This window comes from Xenopus tropicalis, chromosome 3 (assembly GCF_000004195.4).
Source record: "Xenopus tropicalis strain Nigerian chromosome 3, UCB_Xtro_10.0, whole genome shotgun sequence".
Lineage (NCBI taxonomy): Eukaryota > Metazoa > Chordata > Amphibia > Anura > Pipidae > Xenopus > Xenopus tropicalis.
In genome coordinates, this window is record NC_030679.2 from 56,769,458 (window position 1) to 56,791,719 (window position 22,262).

At 38.1% G+C, this 22,262-nt stretch overlaps 1 protein-coding gene across 2 annotated transcripts in view; it reads left to right on the top strand.

Annotated features, from left to right (window-relative positions):
* fgd6 (FYVE, RhoGEF and PH domain containing 6) overlaps positions 1 to 21,878 on the top strand; it is a 52,168-nt gene extending 30,290 nt beyond the window's left edge. Inside the window, exons 7-21 of one of the 2 annotated variants that reach the window (XM_018092242.2) lie at positions 729 to 885; positions 2,087 to 2,174; positions 8,638 to 8,688; positions 8,870 to 8,928; positions 10,424 to 10,495; positions 11,646 to 11,714; positions 13,097 to 13,180; positions 13,266 to 13,345; positions 13,874 to 13,976; positions 14,622 to 14,765; positions 16,131 to 16,233; positions 16,511 to 16,635; positions 17,263 to 17,391; positions 17,918 to 18,066; positions 21,579 to 21,878. In XM_018092242.2, coding sequence (XP_017947731.2) covers positions 729 to 885; positions 2,087 to 2,174; positions 8,638 to 8,688; positions 8,870 to 8,928; positions 10,424 to 10,495; positions 11,646 to 11,714; positions 13,097 to 13,180; positions 13,266 to 13,345; positions 13,874 to 13,976; positions 14,622 to 14,765; positions 16,131 to 16,233; positions 16,511 to 16,635; positions 17,263 to 17,391; positions 17,918 to 18,066; positions 21,579 to 21,615 — 1,450 coding nt within the window. In that variant the 3' untranslated portion in view covers positions 21,616 to 21,878. The remainder of the gene's footprint in view (positions 1 to 728; positions 886 to 2,086; positions 2,175 to 8,637; positions 8,689 to 8,869; positions 8,929 to 10,423; positions 10,496 to 11,645; positions 11,715 to 13,096; positions 13,181 to 13,265; positions 13,346 to 13,873; positions 13,977 to 14,621; positions 14,766 to 16,130; positions 16,234 to 16,510; positions 16,636 to 17,262; positions 17,392 to 17,917; positions 18,067 to 21,578) is intronic. The other variant, XM_018092243.2, reaches the window with a different exon arrangement.
* The last annotated feature ends 384 nt before the right edge of the window (positions 21,879 to 22,262 follow it).

Genomic DNA, 22,262 nt, shown 5'->3' on the forward strand with positions numbered 1-22,262 from the left:
AAAGTGCATCGGTGGGTATGGTTGGCTATTTATGCTAGGTTCCATACAGTCCCAATGGGCGGGGGTGAAAATATTTAATTTTTACTCCGTTATATCTCAAGAAGTGCTTACGTGTATCGGTCCCATTCTGATGTAAAAATTTTAATTGACACCTTTAATTCTGTACACAATTTTTTTTTGTTGAAGTAGAAATCTAGGAAAGTTTACTATTAACTATGCTGTTTGCAGCCATCGTTTATATGCTATCTAAAAAAACCTCACCCAGTTTATTGTGCTCAGTGGATCTCTAGATAATATACATGCATACATATACATAGACTCCAAAGCCCCTACCAGAAAACTACAAGTATTTTTAAATATATACCATGCTTCCTTGAAACAGTGTCACATTATCAAATATTTATCATTACAGGTATAGGTTCTATTATTTGAAATGCTTGGGTTTTGTTGGTACTACTGATCAATGTACCTTAAGCCTATTTAAAATGTTAAAATACCCAAGAGGACTTGCAGCTTAGTTATACAGAGAAAATTAAATTATTTATTAAATAAGAATTATTTGCTTAAAATGGTATCTATGGGAGGTGTCCTTACTATAAATTTCTAGATGTCAGGTTTTTAGATAAGAGATCCTATACATGTATATGAAAATAATAAGTATGCATATTTAAGGTAGTTTCATTTCCTCGTGTCACTGGCCCTTTACATTTTTTTATTTTTGTTTCTAGGACTGAGCAACAGAAAATTGCTGATATCTTTGTGAAAAAGGGCCCTTACCTTAAAATGTACTCAACATACATTCGAGAATTTGATAGGAATATAACTTTGCTGGATGATCAGTGCAAAAAGAACCCAGGGTTTGCAGCAGTTGTAAGATATTTTGAGGTAACCATTTAAAAGTGCAAACTATAACATCTCAATAATTACAAATGGGGTTATTCAAATAGAACATGGCATTAAAAAGAGACATGATTAATGAATGTATGAAATTATTACAGTTTAGAAAGTTGTAGACCTGGCTTCAACCAGTTCTGTGAGAAAGAGGAAAGTAAAAAAAAAATGTATTGAAACAAACATTTTAGAAAAAGAAAACTATAATTCTTACCAATAAAGCAAATATGGAAAAAATATGGTTACCATTCTTTCTAATTGTGTATATTGCCCCTATAAGTGATTACCAAGACAATATTAAACAACAAAATGAAAGATCTACCTTCTTGGGTGGGGTAAAGGTTTTACATTTGTCCTTTTATGTTTCATTTTCAGCACAAATTCTGCTACTTTGTTAAATACCCTGGAAACAAAAACTGGTGAGAGAGCAATACTGTAACTAATATCCGCAATCACTTTTTATAAAGAATAAAGGGCACTCATTTTAATCAGCAAACAAATGAAGCTCACCATACATGCATATAATGATACAAAACTAGCTTCGTATGATTTTTGGCCCCTGTGTGTGGGCTTCAAATTATTGTCCCAATAATATTTGTACCATGCCGATGCAGGTTAGAAAATTTTGGCTGGTATTTCCGGGATGTCACTTTCGTATGATTGGTATCTGCCAATTATTTTATGTTCAGAACATCCTCTGATTCGTTATTTTAGGACTTCATCCTACAATTTCAATCTCAATGTTAGTCTTAGATCATTGCATTCAAACGTATAATTGATTGTAACTGCGGTGGGCATGTTGATTTGCAACCTTGCAAATTCCACCCAGCATCAATAGGTGCACTTTCACTCAATTCAACAGATTGTGTGAAACAGAGGCACTGGTGCCAAGTTGCTATTGGATAAAATGCCTGAGTGCACACCACAAAAAAGTAATATTGAACATCATATAAAGCTAGGCACTGACAGAATTTAAAACTATAGTGAAAAAGAAATAAAGTACCGGTATATTTATTGTTGCAACGTTTCAATCTTCCTTGAGACCTTTGACAAAACTTTGTTTCTTTTTCACCATTCTTTTAAGGTTATTATATATATATATATATATATATATATATTTCTCCTAAACTATCCTATGAAACAGACTATTACAAAAACTATAAAAACAATAACATTTATAATAAATCTCTTTCAGATGAGTCCTCGCTGTGCTAACCTAGCTTTGAAACATTACTTACTTAAGCCAGTACAAAGGATTCCTCAATACAGGTTACTCTTAACAGGTATGTTAAATGTTATCTTTACATCTTATTATACTGTTAAACCTTCATGTGCTTATGGCACACCACAGACAGACCAACATTATTTTTAATTGTCCAACATATTTCATATCTTTATTGATTGCTACTCTATCAATAGGGCAGTTTCAGTAGCTGAAAGAAAATATATTGATAAGCACTTTTCCAGTATTCATTCATTATAGATTGTTAATAGTTTTAAGTTATTTTTGAATGTGTTTGGCAGTATAATATCTTGCTTGACCCTGGGTATTGGTAGAGAAATTCTCTGTAGGCAGCAAACACTGGGAAACCATTTATTTAGGGTGGTGATGTATATAGTTGTATGGACTGATGTGAATGATGTATAATGATGTAAAGTGCTAGGCTATTTCAGTAACAGATTATAGTAGTGTACTAACAAAAGTAAAATATAGAATCTTAGAGGAAATGTAGTGTCAAAATCAAGTATTTGGCATTTAATTATACACCATGAAAAATAGAATGCTTGTGCCTTTAAAGTTGCTATTTGTACTACAGAAAATTTACACTGTTGTTACACCTGCTGCCTGCGTTCCTGAGCTGTGCAGCTGAGCCTGCAGCTTTCGGCACTTTCCATTTGGGTATGCCATCCAACCAGCAGCTAAGCAGACCTGACAGGGAACTGCAATTTATCTTACCCTGTGTGATTGGTGGAGGACATCCCCACTGCTTATTTGTAAAACAGATCGCCTTCTCTGGTATTTTACGACACTGATGTGATTTTACGACACTGAAGTGTTATGCTACTAGCAATTCAAACTGACACCAAGGCAAAGGTATTATCTGCCTTTTGGTCACCTACGCTGAAGCGTTGGCAATAAAATGTACCATGCAGCATTGCCCTTAAAAATCAAAGCTAAACAAGTTGTCAGGTGCAGTAGCAGTCAGTCTGGACTTATACTGCTTGCATATGTCGGTCTCATCATGCATTTGTGTATGAGTCCTTGGTCACAGCAATCTGTTGTTGGTTTTATAGGATTCCTGAGGTGTATGTGAAATCTAATCTTTGTTTTTTTTCTTTTTTAAACAAATACTGAAAAGAGCGCTCAACATCAAAGCACACATGCTCTCTGCAAGACCCCTCCAGCTGTTAACTAAAATATGTTGCTTTTTTCCTTTAGTGTGTCCAGATTATTTCTTAACCTTTTACCACATCAAAGTAGGCAGGTTCAACTGAATCCTGTATCTTTGCTTTAATCAGTGTTGCTTTTTTGGATCTTTATGTGATGATGGATTAATTGTTTTCCAGGCTGTTCCTTCCCTTATAATGTTTCAGCTCGAAAGACATTTAAATTGCAGTAAAATATGGTTTTATTACCATACAACATACATAATATTATGGGACATTTATTAAAATGTAACTTAATCTGAAGATGCCACATCCACCAGACTTGTCAACCCATGCTTCAATTTTGGCACTACTAGATCAGCTATGTATTACATGCCCCATAATATAGGTTGGCATTTTTAGGCATGTGACAAGGAGGGGTCGTCGGGGGATCTCCTCACTAATATCTGAGTTGTGACTCCCTTGTATTTGTTTGATATGTTGGCATCTAGATCACTTGATCTATAAATGATATGCCCCAAAGACCATTGCAATACCAGCATAGTACTGATATTAGGGTGTCTTTAAAAGTAACCATAGAGTGTCTTTAAAAGTAAATATGAAAAAGAAATGCAGAGCCTCAGGGCCACCATTAGAAACCCAACATTTCATTGGCATATATTGTGGAATATATTGTACCACTTTTGTTGCTTTCCCCATGGTTACATGTATGTTATCAACACTGTTTTATTGTTATCAGGGGACTCTGTGTGTTGGATTTTTTTTTTTTTTCAGGTTTTCAGGTTTAGTAGACATTCAAATGCTGAAGTACTTAGCTGCTCACATGGAAAAGAAAATATTGTGGGTAATTTGATGTTGGATTTGCTTTGGGGTCTGTTAACAACAATTATATCATTGTGGGTATGCTTGTGGACTTCTGAAGTCCCCTCAAGGTTAATGTCAGTTTTCTTAAAGGAGACATATTGGATAAATGGGAAAAATGCTTATTTTGTAGGCAATTATGAATAATATATGGTGCTGGTTTCACTTTGTGCTAAAAATTAATCCTCTCTGTAAAAATGGCCCCTTTATTGGAGCTCCCTATAGATCCTATCACTTCTCCGTCCAATGTGTGAAATGGAGTGGGCGTGTCCTTACAGTCCCTGCCAGAAGCACAGTAGGAGGGGGAGAGCCATTCACAGCCCTGCACTCGCACAAGCACAGACAGGCTTCAGTTCCCTATCAGGTCAGCCTAGCTGCTGATTGGTTCCTATCCTACAGTGCAGGGTACGGAGGGCCGCCGGCTCCCCAGCTCATCCAGAGAATTCAGCCAGCAGGAAGTGGAACAGATGGGCGGGACTAGTGAGGTTTTTGTGGAATGTCTCAATAAATCAGTCAGAAACACATCTTTTTAAAGCACAATCCTTCTATATCTAGAGGAGTATAATTCACTGGTACATTCATAATTTTTATAGGATATGTCTCCTTTAAAATGTTGGGGGGAAATTACTTTCTACGGTAATTCACTTAATTTATAACTCTAGGGCAGTTCTGTTCAACTTTTTTTACATTTAGTGGGTTGATTAATTATCATAGAGCATGTCAGAGGGCAGGATTATTTTGAAATGATCATGTTATGCAAAGAAGCCTGTGGTGGGCCTGCAGTAGGGCAGACCAGTAATCCTTTAAAAATTATTGAAATATCCTCCAGTCTGGTTGGCTGATACTGTACAGCAGTATCACTAGGAATTTTGTTTTTTATGTGGCCGAGCGAATTGCGTGCTATGGTCCATAAAGGTACCATAATGCAGAACCGAACCCGCTAAATAGCGGTTCGGTTCTGCATTATGGTTGTGCTTATCCAGAAGACCCCTCTCTTGCAGAGTGGCCAGAAACATTAGTGGGGAAAATTCAGTAGCATACCAATAGTTTGCATGGTGTAAAGGTGTTTTATTTAGCCTTATCAGACTTGATAAAGGACATAGGGGCCCAAACATTGCTCTTTGTGAATATGTATAGGGGCTAAATATAGCACAGTTTACAATACATTGGTGTGCTGCTTGATTTTCTCTACTTATGGTCCATAAAGTTTGTCTATCATAGCTCAGTAAAAATTGCTTTGGCCAGTGAATGAACAACATTATAGTGTGTATACTAAATTCAAATATTTGTTTCTGCCACTGTGAAAGGGACAAAAATAGGCATTGGCAAATATTCTCTTGCTTCTTAAATTTATCCGGTAGGTTTAATGGCTATTCCAATTCTCCAACCATACTGACCTTTATGCTGCACAGAGGGAATATCAAAAGGAGAAAATTTTGCTAAATGCAAATTTTACTTGCAAAAGAAAAAAGTCAGGATAACAGGAAGAGAATGGAGCCAAGCAGATAACAAGAAGGCTTAGTAGTATTAGTGTGGTGTGTGAGCAAAGATAAAAATCCCAGTATGTATTCACAGAGAGAAATTAAGAACTGGAAAGCATTACAAAGTTAATAGAGCTTACATATGAAGGATAACATTTCTTATGGATATTATATTAACTTCTTGTGTGCTTTCCCTGCAAACATTGCAAAAATACTGGACCTTCAAGGTTAAATAAAACACAACACTAATCTGGATAAATATCATTGGGCTAATTTATAAAGGGGGGGTGCAGTGCACAGTACCCTTAGGGCTGTGACACATGGGGAGATTAGTCGCGCCGTGACAAACTATGTTGTAGCAGGCGACTAATCTCCTTACAATACCATCCCAACGACTAGAAGGTAAATTGCCAGTGGGATGGCATACACGGCACCGCGATTTGCCGAAGCCGCCAAAGTTTCCTCTCAAGGCGACTTCAGCAAATCGCGGCGCCGCATATGCCATCCCACTGACAATTTCCATTCTAGCCGGTGGGATGGAATTGTGGGGAGAGTAGTCGCCCGCGACTACGGAGATTTGTTGTGGCATGACTAATCTTCCTGTGTGTCACGGCCCTTAGGTTTTTTTAGTGGACAAGTTACTACACACACTGTGCCAAGTTGGGCACTGTTTAACTATATGCCCACAATTCTACCACCCACTGGTAAAAGATCATGCCATTGGGTGACCTTGTCAAGTAAGCAGCCAGCTTTATAGAGGTTGCAAAGTCTTTTTTACTTCAATGAAACCACATGGGCACATGCTTGTTTAGTTTAAATTGCCCAAAGTGCCAGATGTTGTCTGAATATATGTTCTTATCTCTGTGACAGATAATCTCAGTTTAAAAATTATAATGAAAGAAAATAGGCCTAGATGTTATTTGCTAGGTCTTATTTTGGATGTTAATAATCCCAGAGTTCATGTTAGCCCTAGCAGTCAGTAGGCAAACTTTGTGATGCTGTTGGTTTGGTTGCCGACACTGTTGCTTTACTTTGATCTTTTGTTGGTTTGATTCTAGACAGATTCAGTAAGCAAAGTGGTATCATCATTCAGCCCTTTACAGAACAGATCTTCTGGCTCCTAGTTTCCTGGCAGGCAGCTTTGATCCTAGAGTTTCATGTGGGTCTCCATATAGTTCATATACTGTAAATTTGCCAAGCTACTACAGTGGTTCACATCTAAAATAAAAAAAAAAAAAAGGCGTGGGAAGAAGACTCCAAATACTGTGGAGAAGGGCGAGTTCCTTTGCACTGACAAAATATTCACATGTAATTTGTTAACCAGCCCATAATATTTCTGTCATTGCTGGGAAAAATAGGAAACATACCCTTTTCGATAGTATAAGTTCCTTTTGTTGTCCTTCAAAAAGAAAAGAATTTACAGAAAAAATAATTTATTGGCTTTGAGCACTTTTTTTGCATTTATACATATTCATATGGGCAGTGGCTAGCATTGCTGCTGTGTAACTCTGTGGTCCTGTGTTTGATTTAATCCAGGACACTATCGGGAAAGCATTTATGTTCTTTCTGTGTTTGTGTTGGGTCTCCTCCCATGCTCCACAGCGCAGTATTCCTACAGGTAGTTACTTTTGAGATATGTCTATTGAGTATCTTAAACCACTCGGTTCCATGAATTATGCGACTAGAAATATGCATGTTTTAAACATTTTTCACTAAGAGGGTGCTGGATAGCAGGGCAATTTGGCTTTGATCAAGTGCGGAATATAAATGGTAAGCTAAACTATGTTATTTTATCAGATCATGAATTATGAGCACTAGCATGGTTGTTTCATTGGTGTATACAGAGAATAACTGAAGCCCTCAGAATTATTTAATACATATAATATTTAATACTGTATATACTCGAGTATAAGCCTAGTTTTTCAGCACCCAAAATGTGCTGAAAAAGTCACCCTCGGCTTATACTCGAGTCGGGTGCCATGGGTCCCTCTAGACTAGCACCCTCTCTCCTTTGTGTGCAAATTAGGCCACCCACAACCAGACCCGCCAGTGCCCTGGCCTAGGCTCCCACTAGCAATACTTATTTTCCCTTACATCCCTCCGGGACTGGGTCTGCTGCCAGTTTGCCAATGTGCAATGAGCGTGGGGTAGTACTCATATTGTTTTTGTTGACCCTCTTCTCCGCTTACAGAGCTAGTTTACTGTTTTTCTTTAAAATAAATATTGAAAAACATATACCCCACTGATGCCTCATTTAATGTCATTTTATTGGTATTTATTTTTATTATTAAAACTTATGAGTAGTGGCTGCATTTCCCACCCTAGGCTTATACTCGAGTCAATACGGTTTTCCAGTTTTCTTGGGTAAAATGAGGTACCTCGGCTTATATTCGGATCGGCTTATACTCGAGTATATACGGTATATGTATTAAAATTTATGTATTTCTTTGTTTTGCCAGTTTCCTTAAATATATTTTAGAGGACTATTGTCCTCATTAGTGAGGCTTTGTCATCTCAAACCTATATCAGTTAAGAACTTTATTACTATAGTGCCAAAAGTCTGTGGTTTCATTTTCCCGCCCAATCCCTAGTACATGTGTGCACAATATTTACACAACAGCAGATGTAAGGTAATGAGTAACGGAGAATGTTCCACTTGTGCTGCTTGGTGAAAACAAAACTTTTCTGTGTGCACAATGTAAATAATGGTCTTTCAGAAACATCCTCGGGCAGAGGTTCTGATCTTGTGTCATAGTATATTGCTTCACAGAGATTCATAGTCTGTGGTCTGAAGACCTCTAGTGGCTAGTTCAGAACTGAACTTCAAAGAAAATATTTCAAGAATAATAATTTATATTAGTCAAGCAAATTTTTGTGTATGTCCATGCGGTGGTATTTTGAATAATAATATGAACACTAGGGAGTTCCTTATGGAAAGTCTCTACTCTTTCAATTTCAATTTTTTCTGAAACATTTATGAGTTGTAAACATTGTTTTTGTACAATATTTTCTACAGATTATCTTAAAAACCTTTCAGAAGACTCATCGGACTATAATGATACACAAGGTAAGTGGAACTACTCTGAATTTATTGCTACCATTTGAAAGGCTTTTATTCAGTATGTAAATTGTGTGCCATTTGTTCAGTAATGTAAATATAGTGATTGCACCAAACTATAAAAATATAAATTATCTTTTTTTGTAGTGTCTTGTCTATAAATTAAACGTATTGCATCTTTATCCCACAGCTGCCCTTTCAGTTGTCATAGAAGTGGCTAACCATGCAAATGACATCTTAAAGCAAGGGGTAAGAGATGATTAAAAATAACGTAGCAGTTGTCTTTCCACGATCCTGCATGCCCAGTTATGTCTGCTTTCCTAACTGCTGCTGTTGCACAAATATTCTTTAGCCTTTTGCTTTCCCTATGGCTAAACAAGTTTCCAGATTTGTACTGAGTTTACAAGAATAGATCATGTTTCTAATATGGAGCAATTTGCATGAAAAGGATGCTGGTGTTCTAACAGCAGTAAACTCTGTTCTCGGTGCGCAGTGTCATTCCTCTTGGCATCCCCCTCCTGAAATCTGCTGCGTGTGTGCCGACAGGCCATTACCATGGATGTCAGTGCATTTGCAGATATGAGGCTGGCGTATCTATGCAAATGAAGAAAGCGCATCATGTGCCATAGGCTTTAACATCATGTGGCTTTAGAGCTGTGGAAAATTAAACAAAACATTTTTTTTTCTGTTTACAATAAATGGGACAATTTTAGGGATCCACCAGATTCTTATTTATGGTTTCCGTTTTGGTTGAGCTATGGCACTTGGATTTGGCTAAAACCGCTAAATCCTGCTGAAAAAGGTTCAGATTTGGATGCAAGTTAACATTCAAAATATAATTCTAAACAACATTTTAAACAAAATATTAGTTACTTGAGTCCAAGGACTCTACACAGTAAAAATTTTTAGTATAGTATTTTTCAATAAACTGATACACATTTTGTGTTGTTGACATTAATGGACCTTTCAGTTTAGAATGCTTTCCTCGCGTTAAGAAATGAACACTGTTCCTTCTAAGCTGTGTGCTTGTGCACGCACATTTTGGGAACAGCGCACACAAACAATTTTGTGTGATAACGCACAGTGCACTCATGATTTTAAAATGTGCACACATAGCCAAGAAGTTAGAATGAAAATTGGAAATTAAGCCAGTTGGTTGATAAGTTGGTATGAGGGACCAGCCAGGCACAGGAGTGGTGAAACATGGAATCAGTATAGTAATGCTACAGAGTTGGTGTAATGGGTAGATACTTGTACGGGGATCTAGGGGCCAGTCACAAGCAGGCAATGGGAAAAAGAAAAATTTTCATCCAGCTAAAAAATGAAGACACCAAAATCATGTACTTTTTCAGCTATCAGGAACAAGTGTGGAAGTGAGCATTTCAAAACAGTGTCTGCCTGTCACTGCCAGTCTCTGATCTGGGCAGACCGGTTTCCATGCAGTTCTAGAAGTGTTGAAAGGCAGTTTGTGTGCTGCAGTTCTCCCTGAGAGCACAGTGGGAAGTCAAAACATCACTTGTAATGTAGCGCTATTAATCTTTGTAACACTCATGCAAACAAAACACTTAATCTGAATTGACTGCTTTGTATACAAGCTTTTTATAACCTTATGGCATGTGTAACAAAAGGTTGCAGAAATAATGGGTTACTGGAATCTGTTCTATGTTTTATGTTAAAGTGTTAGTATGAAGAATGAGGATCTCTCTAATGTTCCTGCTTCACATTTATTCCTTCTCTGTTTAAGGACAACTTCCAGAAGCTCATACAGATCCAGTACAGCCTAAATGGTCATCATGAGATTGTGCAGCCAGGAAGGGTATGTACAGTATGATTAGTTTATTGCTTTTGCTGATAAGCAACCCCTCTATCTCAGTGACATGTAGATCATTCTGCACTCAAGGGTTGTTTCATTATCTAGAACAGTGCTGTCCAACTGGCGGCCCGCGGGCCGCATGCGGCCCGTGACCCCCCTCTGTGTGGCCCCCCACCTGTCTGGCTGCTTTGATGGCTTACCTTTGTGTAATCTTTAAATGGTATCAGTACTGAGCTTAACTGGCCCCCTGCATGGTTCTCACCTCAGATTCAGGCTGTAATCCCTCTGTATTGTTTAAAAATGCAATCCCCTGTGTTGTTCACACCTTTTAATACCTGCATTGTTCACCCCCCTGCAGTGTTCACACCTTAGGCTCAGGCTGTAATCAACCCCATTGTTCCCCTGTTCACACCTCAGACATAGGTACTGTAGGTACCTATGCAGGTACTGCCTGGTGTGCATAGGGTAGGCACACAGGCATCATAGGGCAGGGAGGGTATGGTACACACAGGCAGGGTAGGGCAGGCAGAGTATGGCACACACAGGCAGGGTAGGGCAGGCAGAGTATGGCACGCACAGGCAGCATAGGACAGGCAGAGTGCTGCCTGTGTGTGCCATACTCTGCTTGCCCTATGCTGCTTGTGGGAGGTGAACCTGGCAGGGGTTTGTTGTGGGAGTTTGTTAGCAGTTGGAAATAGTCAGTAAATGGTCCCTAAGGTGTGTAATTATGTACTGGGGGTTGCTGTGCTATACACAGGGGAGGAGGAGGCATATGGAATTTAAGGGTATATCTTAATATGACATAATTCTTTCACATATGAATGATGGTTGATATCCCCACAGTAAGGACCAAGCATTTGGGATTTTGCTGTGCTACCACCATTGTGATAAAATAGGTGTGGTTTGAAGTGGGTGTGGTTTCAAATAGGGGAGTGGTCAAAACTGGCTTCCATTAGCGGCCCTCCACTATGTATGCTAGAGAAATTCCGGCCCTCGGCACCGCAGAAGTTGGACAGCACTGATCTAGAATAACTGACTTTTTTAAACTGCATACCAGTGTGTAATGAGTATGCATTGAGGCTTATGTTATCTTTGCTGTGCTGCCTGCAATCTTTCTATCCTTCTAATATTCAATGTGTATCATTTTAATCAGGTCTTTCTAAAGGAGGGAACCTTGATGAAACTCTCCAGGAAGGTTATGCAACCTCGCATGTTTTACCTGGTGAGATGTCTTTATAGTGAAAATATAGCAAAATAAGCCTCTATCAACAGTTAAACCTTCTCTACAGTCATTTAAGTTAGCTGTCACTGTATTTGTAACCCTCCCAGTACAATATGGCTGTAGTGCGTTAACCTTAATCTATATGTGGTGCAGTGGAGAGCATTACTGCTTGGGTCATGGATTCATTTTCAGACATGGCTTTCTCTGCATTGAGCTTGTATGCTCTCTCAGTGTCTATTTCTTTGTGGGTGGTTTTCATACCCTACACATACAAGTAGGTTAGCTAGTGTGTATGAATGTAGCAGACATGTAGAGTGAAAGTTCCAGTGGGGTAGTGAACTGATACGAATGGCGTATAATCACTGTAAAACAGAAGACATTTACTCTGTATAAATAAGAATAATAATATCAGCATATTCAACCCTTTCAGTCAGGTGTTTGTACCATGCATTAACCAAAGAAGTGATTCAAAAAAGGCTTTGCTTGCAGTACAGGTGTTGGACCTGTTATCCAGAAATCTTGGGACCTGAGATTTTCCAGATAAATGGTCCTTCTGTAATATGGATCTCCATACCTTAAGGGCTCTGGCACACGGGGAGATTAGTCGCCCACGACAAATCTCCCTGTTCGCGGGTGACTAATCTCCCCGAAATGCCATCCCACCGGCGACGTGATTTCAGTGAAATCGCGGAAGTTGCCTTCGTATGCACCGCGTATACCATCCCACCGGCGATTTACATTTTCGCCGGTGGGATGGCATTTCGGGGAGATTAGTCACCTGCGAACAGAGCCCCAGAGCCCTAAGTCTACCAAAACATAATTTAAACTTTAATTAAACCCAACTAGTTTATTATTATTAAGTATTAATAAGTAATACGTATTAATTAGTTTATAAAACTTGACTTTTCCGTGATTTATTATGCGACAAAACAGCGACAATTCAAAATGCTAAAATACTCCAGCTAAAACCTGTCAAGATCTTGTAGAAGTCAACTGGAAGATCTTTCGTTGCTTCATGCTTTTGTGCGTCAGTAAGAAAAAGTTGTGTGTTTTTTTTAGTTTGGATCATTTAATAAATGACTGATAGACAATAAAGATAAATGAAAATAGGTTTTGGTGGTTTCACAAAAATATGAAACCGAAAAAATCAAGCTTTAAAATCCCCCCCTCCATATCTTACTTAGGATCAAGTACAAGGCACTGTTTTATTATTAAATCTAAATTTTAATTATTTAATTAAAATGAAGAGTATGGAAGATGGCCTTCCTTTAATTTGGAGCTGGATATCCAGATCTCATACCTGTATTTTGCTTTGTAAATCTATATTATTTTTAAAATTAGAGCTATTTTTAAATATAAACCTTGCTACTTTTTATTTACAGTTCAATGATGCTTTGTTATACACCACACCTGTGCAGTCAGGAATGTACAAACTGAACAATATGCTCTCATTGGCTGGGATGAAGGTATGAATGCGGATTGATACTTAACTAGTGTAATATTCAGTGGTGATATACATTTTAGCTCAGTCATTTATCTGTGTCACTTTAGGTTAGGAAACCAACGCAAGAGGCTTATCAGAATGAGCTTAATATAGAGAGTGTGGAAAGGTCCTTCATTCTATCTGCCAGGTATTGTGCCATGATTTTCAAGGTTTGAACATCTTCTATAGTGTAGTAGTATAGTTTAAAGTGTAAAGCTGTTTTCTCTTTTTAATGTAACATTAATGCAAGTCATTGTGGGTCCTGGTAAAGAAAATCTACAGTGGAACTCTGGGAAGAAACATGGGGTGTGGGGGGTTCATTTAGCAATGCCCTGTATGCAAGTGCATTCTCCACGCACTCCAACTTGCACATCTGACTGATAAGAAAAATAGAGAGCAGATTGGGACTGAGATGAAGGATGCCTTCTGGCCTTTAACAGTGTTTCTTCTTGAAAATGTAAAAGTTTTGGTCCTTTTGGTCCTGTTTCTTTGGCAGGGACAAGAAATGATAATTAGTTTTGTGTGCTGGACCTTGCTCTTAGATAGTAAATAAGACCCATAATGCTCAAAAGAAGCAGACCTGCTTGTCTTAATTTGCTACTGCTGAAACTGTCCTGATCTTTAATATGGGAACATATATGTAAGCCCTTCTCATTCTATATTGTTTTATTAACAGTTCTGCATCTGAGAGAGATGATTGGCTTGAAGCCATTTCTCTGGCTATTGAAGAATATGCTAAGAAGAAAATAACCTTCAATCCAACTAAGAGTCTGGAAGAGGTATTTTTTTATATTCAAATAAGTACCATTTATTTTTATTCAAACTTTAGAGAAGGGAAAGGGTTACTCACTAGTGGGAGCCTGATGTTAGGCACCTCCCAATGATAGTATTGATCCTTGGTAGAGAAGGAGTGTCTTATAATTTCAATTTAAGGGCAATGGCTTTTTTGTAGAAAAAAAGTTAGCAAAAAAAATATTTATAATTATCTACATAGGATTATGTAATCATTGTCCCCCTGTAGGTATGTTGCAGGTGACTTTATGTTAGGAAAGGATATAATTATTGGTCCAGAAAGCATGTATGCGCTGGGGCAAATTGAGATTTAAAGGGGAAAGAAAGGTAAAATCACAGCCAAATGTTAGGCACCCCCCAGTGATTGCAATCGCTTACCTTATACCTGGGGCTGGTAGCTTCAAGACAGCAATCTTTTTCCATCTGTCTTCGTTCTTCCACATCCCGGGCCCGGCGTTTGCACAGTAGGGTGAAGATGTAAAATTTCTTGTTAAAGTTCACCTAAAGTTAAGCGATTACCTAACACTTTGGCACCCCTAGTGAATTTACCTTTCATTCTTCTTTAAAACAAAGATTAGTAGGACTCAAACCCCTTACTGGTATGAAGATAATATATATCTTAATTTTTTAAGGCTGACCCTGGGGAAAAGGAAGATTGCACTCTTGGGTCGACAGCACCAATCTGGATCCCTGATGGTAGAGTTACAATGTGTATGATTTGCACAAGTGAATTTACATTGACATGGAGAAGACATCACTGCAGGGCATGTGGAAAGGTAGGCCATAATTATTAAATTAAATGCTTTAGCTTCTCAATCTAGTTATCAGATGGACCCTCATTTACGATTAAGTTACAAATCCAGACCCAAGGCACAATTATATCGTTAAGGCAAAAACTACAAAGGCATTTGTGCTTTTACTTAATACTGGGGTTAGGAATGACTGCCAGTTTAAAAGGAGAAAGACTGATATTAGTCTTGGTGCCAAATAAAATAACAAAAGGACTGGGTGCAAAACATCACGCATTGCCTTGTCACAGTGCATAGTGCCAGTGCACGTTTTGGGGTTTTTTTGAACAGGCCCTCCAGTCTAGCAGCCAGTGAAGAGATGGCATTGCTAATTCCCGTAGAAACTCAGCTCTAGCTGTCAGAACTTTTAAAAGCAGAACTTTTATCAAAGACAGTTGTGCCTGTGTGAGCCTGTATTCTTGATGAGATGTATGCTGAATAAATGTCTGTGTGTGTGTGTATGCTGTTTGCAGATCTCAATGTATCTGATCATGTATCGCAGGAAAAATAGCCACCGGGTGAAAGCTGCTATTTGCTTTAGGAAAATCTGATGGTGCTAGCAAGCGGAGGGGATATATGCAGTACAAATGATGCCATTTGGGTGGGGGAGACGTGCCCAATTGATATACATTGTAGACAAATGTAGGCTTTACATGTCCTTTAATTTACCTGTTAGTATTGCCTGGCCACGTAAAACAATGAAACAAGATTATATGAACATCGACAATAAAAAATATAATTTTATACCATTAAAATTATGTTATTGCATTTCTTGTGTCAAAGTTTGAAATACAGGTATAGGACCCATTATCCAGAATGCTCGGGACCAAGGGTATTCCGGATAAGGGGTCTTTCCATAATTTGGATCTCCATACCTTAAGTTTACTAAAAAATTAATAAAACATTAATTAAACCCAATAGGATTGTTTTGCATCCAATAAGGATTATTTATATCTTAGTTGGGATCAATTACAAGGTTCTGTTTTATTTCTACATAAAAAAAGGAAATCAGTTTTAAAATTCTGAATTATTTGCTTATAATGGAGTCTATGGGAGACGGGCTTTCCGTAATTCGGAGCTTTCTGGATAACGGGTTTCCGGATAAGGGGTCCGATACCTGTACTATATTTTGGCTTATTTAGTAACACAAATGGGGCAAATTATCCTTCTGGGGGTATATCTTATGACACATGAGTCGGGTTGCGATCTGGTCAGTAAAATTGATGCTTGATAGGGAGGAAAGATAAAAAATATTGCAAGGCCATTATTTTTTCCATTAAAAGTGGCAACACTGTGCAAAAGAGAAGCTCTTAAATGAACCAACTAAATTTCTAAAATACTTTTTGATTCTAGATCATCTGTCAGGCCTGTTCAACAAACAAGCATAGCTTGGAATATCTAAAAAACCATTTAGCTCGGGTGTGTGACCGCTGCTTCCAAGTGCTGCAAAAGCAAGGTAATACTATCTCTATGTGTCTTCCTGATTTGTGGCAACTGAAAATGAATAAGAAATATTTCAGGCACAGAGTATGTATTATTGTATGTGCACAAATACGTATAATTTTGCAACTATTCAATATTTTCATAGATCTTTGCAAGCTCTGAACTTTTCCCCATTTTTTCCCCCATGTTCATGATTGTAACAACAAAAAAAGTTACACTGAAAATTTTCCTTGAAGAACTTTGAATGTGTTTAGTGTTTACTGTACTAGCACATGCTTTTCTTTCTACAGAAAGTCTGTCTACTCCTAAGATTGGGTCCCCTGCAAACCACAAATCACCATCCCACGCCTTGTCTACAGTTCTCCACAGCATTCCATCTGGCAGAAAACAGAAGAAGATTCCAGCAGCTTTAAAAGTCAGTAATGTTTTTGTGTCTTATACTTTGTTATGTAAAAAGAAAAATTCTTCTTCTTTGAGTGATACAGCTCCTGTTGCAACATTTAACCTCAGCAAAAAGCAGAAAAGAGGATGTGATGATGACATCAGGGGCAGAGCAGTTACGTGTAGGGGTGGGGTCATAATATTTAGGGGCGTGTTTGTACATTTTGGGGGCAGGGCAATGAAATCAGAGAGGTGGTCATAATATTTAGGGGCATGTTTGTACATTTTGGGGGCAGGGCCATGACCTCAAAGGTAGTTGGCAGGCAAGTTTACGGTGGGGGTTTCATAAGGCTGAAACTCAAACAGACATTTGAGCCCCGAACAGCCATAATTAAAACCAAACAGTTTTGGACAAAACCAAACAGGTGGCAGCCTTAGGTACAGCAATATCCTTTTTAAATGTATCTTCTGAAAATAATACTTTCACTACTTACAAGTGTGCATATTGCTTAATGAATAACATGGAAGTGCAACATTGGCCCTTTTAGCTTATATGAGAGAGACAGAGAGTTTAGACCTCAGGAGCTGAAAGCATTGATTATATATCTGGTTCTTTAATGGAATAACATTGCAGTTATTATAAGGGGGTCCTTTTTTACAGGTATCAGCCAGCACAGAAGATTCTTCCATGAGTGGTTACCTACAGAGGTCCAAAGCCAGCAAAAAGCAATGGAAACAACTGTGGTTTGTGATAAAGAACAAAGTTCTGTATACGTATGCTGCAAGTGAGGTAATTTTACCAAAATGCAAGATATATTATTACATGTAAATCATTTTAGGATTAATTATATGGTACCTAGCAAAGATTCAGGCTGTGGTGACAGTACAATCCTATGACTGCTATCTTTAGCCTCAGTCTAATATTTATAGGACCTGAGTAACTTTGTGAGACCTTGAAAGGACACGTGATACCTCAGTATGTGATATCTGTATTAGGTTAAGTGAAATGGGGCTACAGCTGTGTTAATGTTCTAAATATCTGTATGTTATATATATTTATATACACACAGTAATTCATTGAGGTGTTGTACTCCAGCACAAACTAAAAGTATATTAACATATTCAGTCAACTGAAAGTAGACATTACATCCTTTTGTGGCATGTCTTAAAGTAATCTCTCTCTCTTGCCATCACACTTTTATTTTTCCCAATAATCTTTTCCACCATTAGTTATCTCAGCAGCAGTTCATGATGCATTTATATTGATGTGCGATATACAACAGGAGAAATACTCACTTTAATTCATACTTTTGTAGGACATAGCGGCACTGGAGAGCCAACCCTTGCTAGGATTTACAGTCAAGGAAGTAAAGGATGACATTAGTGAATCCACAGTCATTCATTTACTGCACAAAAACACTTTATTTTACATCTTTAAAGCTGATGATGCCCACACAACACAAAGGTATGTTGGACAAATGCTTGTGGGGAGTCTTCAAAAACATCAAACTATTTCACTGCCAAACTGCACAATCCCTTCCCAAACATTTACTTTTGCTTTCTCTCCCTTATCATTATAATCTTTGTTTCCCATTTTGAATGGATATGGCCCCACCTTTCAATTTCCCTTTATCCTTCTACACACCATCACCTATTCCTTTTTGTTTTTGCCAAAAAGTATAGCTATTGTATTCTACATTCCCTAAATCTTTCCTTATATTTTGTAAGTGTGCCTTAAACATAATAAATTCAGCTATAGAGTTGAGTGAAAAAGTAAGTGCACCCCTTGTAAAGTTTTTTTTTTGTTTTTTTTTTTTTTTATATATGTGGACATATCAATACTTGATCTTCATTCAAACAGTATATTCAGATGACTGAAAAAAATGACTTTGTGATCATTTATTCAACAATAAATTGACATATATATACTTTATGCAAAAAGTAAGGTATATACTCGAGTATAAGGCTAGTTTTTCAGTACCCAAAATGTGCTGAAAGTCACCCTCAGCTTATACTCGAGTCGGGTGCCATGGGTCCCTCCAGACTAGCACCCTCTGCCCTTTGCATGCAAATTAGGCCACCCACAACCAGACCTTCCAGTGCCCTGGCCCGCTCCCAAATTCGTATTCATCTACCATCCTCACCTGTCCCATTCTGCACTAGACATTGCACTTTATATTCTATATAAACATATATAGTTTTGAAGGATTTTAACTCTTTGTGTTTTAGCTTGGTTGCTGATTGAGCTAAGGGGGTAGTACTCTTAAGGTATCCTTGTTGATACCATATTGTTTTTGTTGACCCTCTTCTCCACTTACAGAGCTAGTTTACTGTTTTTCTTTTAAATAAATATTTAAAAACATATACCCCATTGATGCTGATGCCTTATTTAATGTAATTTTATTGGCATTTTTTTTGATTATTGAAAGCTAGCAGTAGCTGATGCATTTCCCACCTTAGGCTTATACTTGAGTCGATAAGTTTTACAGTTTTCTTAGGTAAAATTGGGTACCTCGGCTTATATTTGGATTGGCTTATACTCGAGTATATACGGTACACACTTGCCTCTAATACCTGGTATTGGCCACTTTGGCAGAAGCAACCTGAATTGCACATTTCTTATAACTTTCTGACAGTCTTTGACTTGACTGGAAGAAATTTATTTCCACATCTCCATTCAGATTTTGTTTCAGTTGTCAGTTGATGTTTAAGGGGTTTCTTGCATGAATGGCCCAGTTCAAATCCATTCACAGCATCCTAAATTAGATTTGGGCTTTCACTTGTCCATTCCAGAACTCTCCAGTGATTTTTTTTTCAGCTATTCCTTTGTAGTGTAAAGGTTCATTTTTGATCTTCTGACAGATAGCCTCATATTATTCTCAATAACACATAGTTGATTCAATGAAGGTGAGCTACTCAGCAACTGAAGCAGCCCCAAACAACAACATTTCCACCACAGTGCTTTACAAGTTGTCCTGATTTTTTTTCTGGATAGCAAAGCTTTCCACCTGGCACCCATGTAGATATAATTTAAGCAGACTTTTCTAGTGGGTGATTAATGCACTTTAATGAAATCATCTCTATTTTGTGATCTTGTAGACAGTGGATTGATTGATTCCTTTCCAGACTCGTAGGTGCTTATAACCTACCTAACAATGTTCTGATCATTTGCACATTAACTGGTTTAAATTTTAGGTAAGATTTGATCACTGCTGGGACAAATACTTACTGCGCCCAAGGCAGGGCACGCTGCTTATCACCTCGCCCTCCCACTAATTTCTCTGCAGCCCTGCATAATAATGGGCAGGTCGGAGGAGAAGCGGGTGGGAGTGATGATGAGGTTATTGGGAAGAAGCATTGCGAAGCGTTAAAGTCCTTGGTTCATGAGGAGCTGGCATAAAGAAAAGGAATGCAGAAGGGGTATGTGCCTAACGCCCACCATTGCGTCCTAGGTACATGCCTTCTTCTACCTACCCCTAGTTCAGGCCCTGGAACTAATGTTTATTTAAATTACTGAATGGACTACAAAATGTAAATGGTGGATGTTTGTTATATCACCTTTATGTATCAATATTGCTGAAATGAAGATCAAATATCTGTATCCTCAAAAAGTTAAAATTGCCATGGGGTGCACTTACATTTTCATATACTACATGTCCGATTTCCACGATTGCAGTTTTTTATCCAAATTTAGCATTTTTTCTCATAATTCCACCATGATTGTGGCCTCAAGGGGGGTGGGTGATGCACTTGACGCAATTGTGGCGTCAAAATGAGTGCAGTTCACATAGATTTTGTCATTTCCTGCACTTGGTGACAAAATGATGTCAACACTGCCTTACTTGATGCTGGCTGATGAATACTGGAGCCACCAATGCCTTTAAAGGTGGTGGTAACTCATGAGTTTCCCTGCATCAGTACTTGTACTGTGCATATTTTGCAAAAGGAGGTGGATGTTTGGCACTGCAACTATGCAGAAGTGACCCCTTCAGTCTTTTTCTGGCCCATTAGTTTCACATTAATATATAAGGAACCTGCAAACCACTAAGATCTACATGCTGATCGCTGGTTCCTAAAATTGAGCCATTGGAAACAAAGCTCACATATACACCTGACCTCTCCTTAGATGCTTGCAGCTGTAGAGGGTGACGGCAGTTCACAGGTATCTAGTAAAAAGCTGGTACACGGATATGCAGCAAACTGAGGAGAAGCTCCTTTGTTTACCATGTCAAACAAAAGGAAAATGTTTTGGTGATGGTCCCCCTTGTGTGCTGTTTATTGTTTCCCAAAATTTAAGCAAGTATTGTCAGATAGGCAATAAATGCAAAGTTCTTTATAAAAGTTAGTTATCTAATTTTCTAACCCTCCAATCAACTAAACAACCAATCGCCGTGGGACAATTATTCTGAGCCCACATATGGTCAGAAAATCGTACTGAAGTTTGATTTCTAAAATGACTTTGCTTATGTATGGCCAGCATTAAGGAAAACTATACCCCCAAACAATATATTGCATAAACAAACTCTAAAAACTCTAAACAAAATCTAAAACCCTGCTTCATCTAAATAAGGCATTTTCATAAAAATATAGTTTATTAGTAGTATGTGCTTTTGGGTAATCCTAAATAGAAAATTGCCATTTTAAGAATTAAGGGCCGCCTCCTGGGATCATAGGATTCACAGTGCACACAAACAAGCCAAGGCACACATACATGCTAGGGCACATCTGCCAATTAATGGACAGAGTTCTGTCTTTTGCTTACACACTGCTTCTTGGTACAGTTAGAGCTGCCTTTATGGTCATGTGATCTCTAAGGGAGCACCCAACACTTCACTAAATGGTGGATCAAGGGAAAGGACGTAAATATGAAATGACTTTGCCTTTCACTGTCTATTCCCTTGTGTGAGATAGCTTTTGAAGAGGCATTTTTAAACCAAAGTAATAAAAATTCCACTTGTTTGCCTTTCCTGCTTGTAGGTGGATAGAAGCATTTCTGGAGGGAACAGTGTTATAACAAGTTTCCATCTTTGCATGCAAAGAAGAAATGGATCCTGTGCTGCAACATCTTCCAGCATGCTGTAATTTCATCGCTTCAATATGTTATAGTTGTTAGTATGTAAATTAGGGCAAAACTTGTTATTTTTATGCCAAGTTCTCTATATGTTATTTATTGAAACACAATTTTTTAACTGCCAAAATGCATCCCTGTAGCTCACATGATTACAGTGCCTTTGACTGTTTTTAGACATGTTTAATATATTTTTTACCTTTAAAATAGAATGTTTCTGTTTTTTTTTCTTTCTATTTATATTTAGTTATAATCTGGCTGACAAGCTATGATCCTAAAATGATAGAATGATGTATCATTAGGATATTACCTGAAAATCATTTAAATGAAGTAAACTTCAGTCGCACTTAACTGCTGAGCTGCAAGTTGGAATGATATCTCCCCTCCCTTCAGCGCAGCCGATCAGCAAAACAATGCAAAGGTAGCAAGATAGCAGCTCCCTGTAGGTATTTGAATCGGTAAGAAATCCAAGTCCGGCTTGGGACTCCTCCAGTTACACGGGAGTAGGAGAAACAATAGATTACCTGAAAGCAGTTTAATGTGTAGCGCTGGCTCCTTCTGAAAGCTCAGGCACAATGCATTGAGATGGCGCC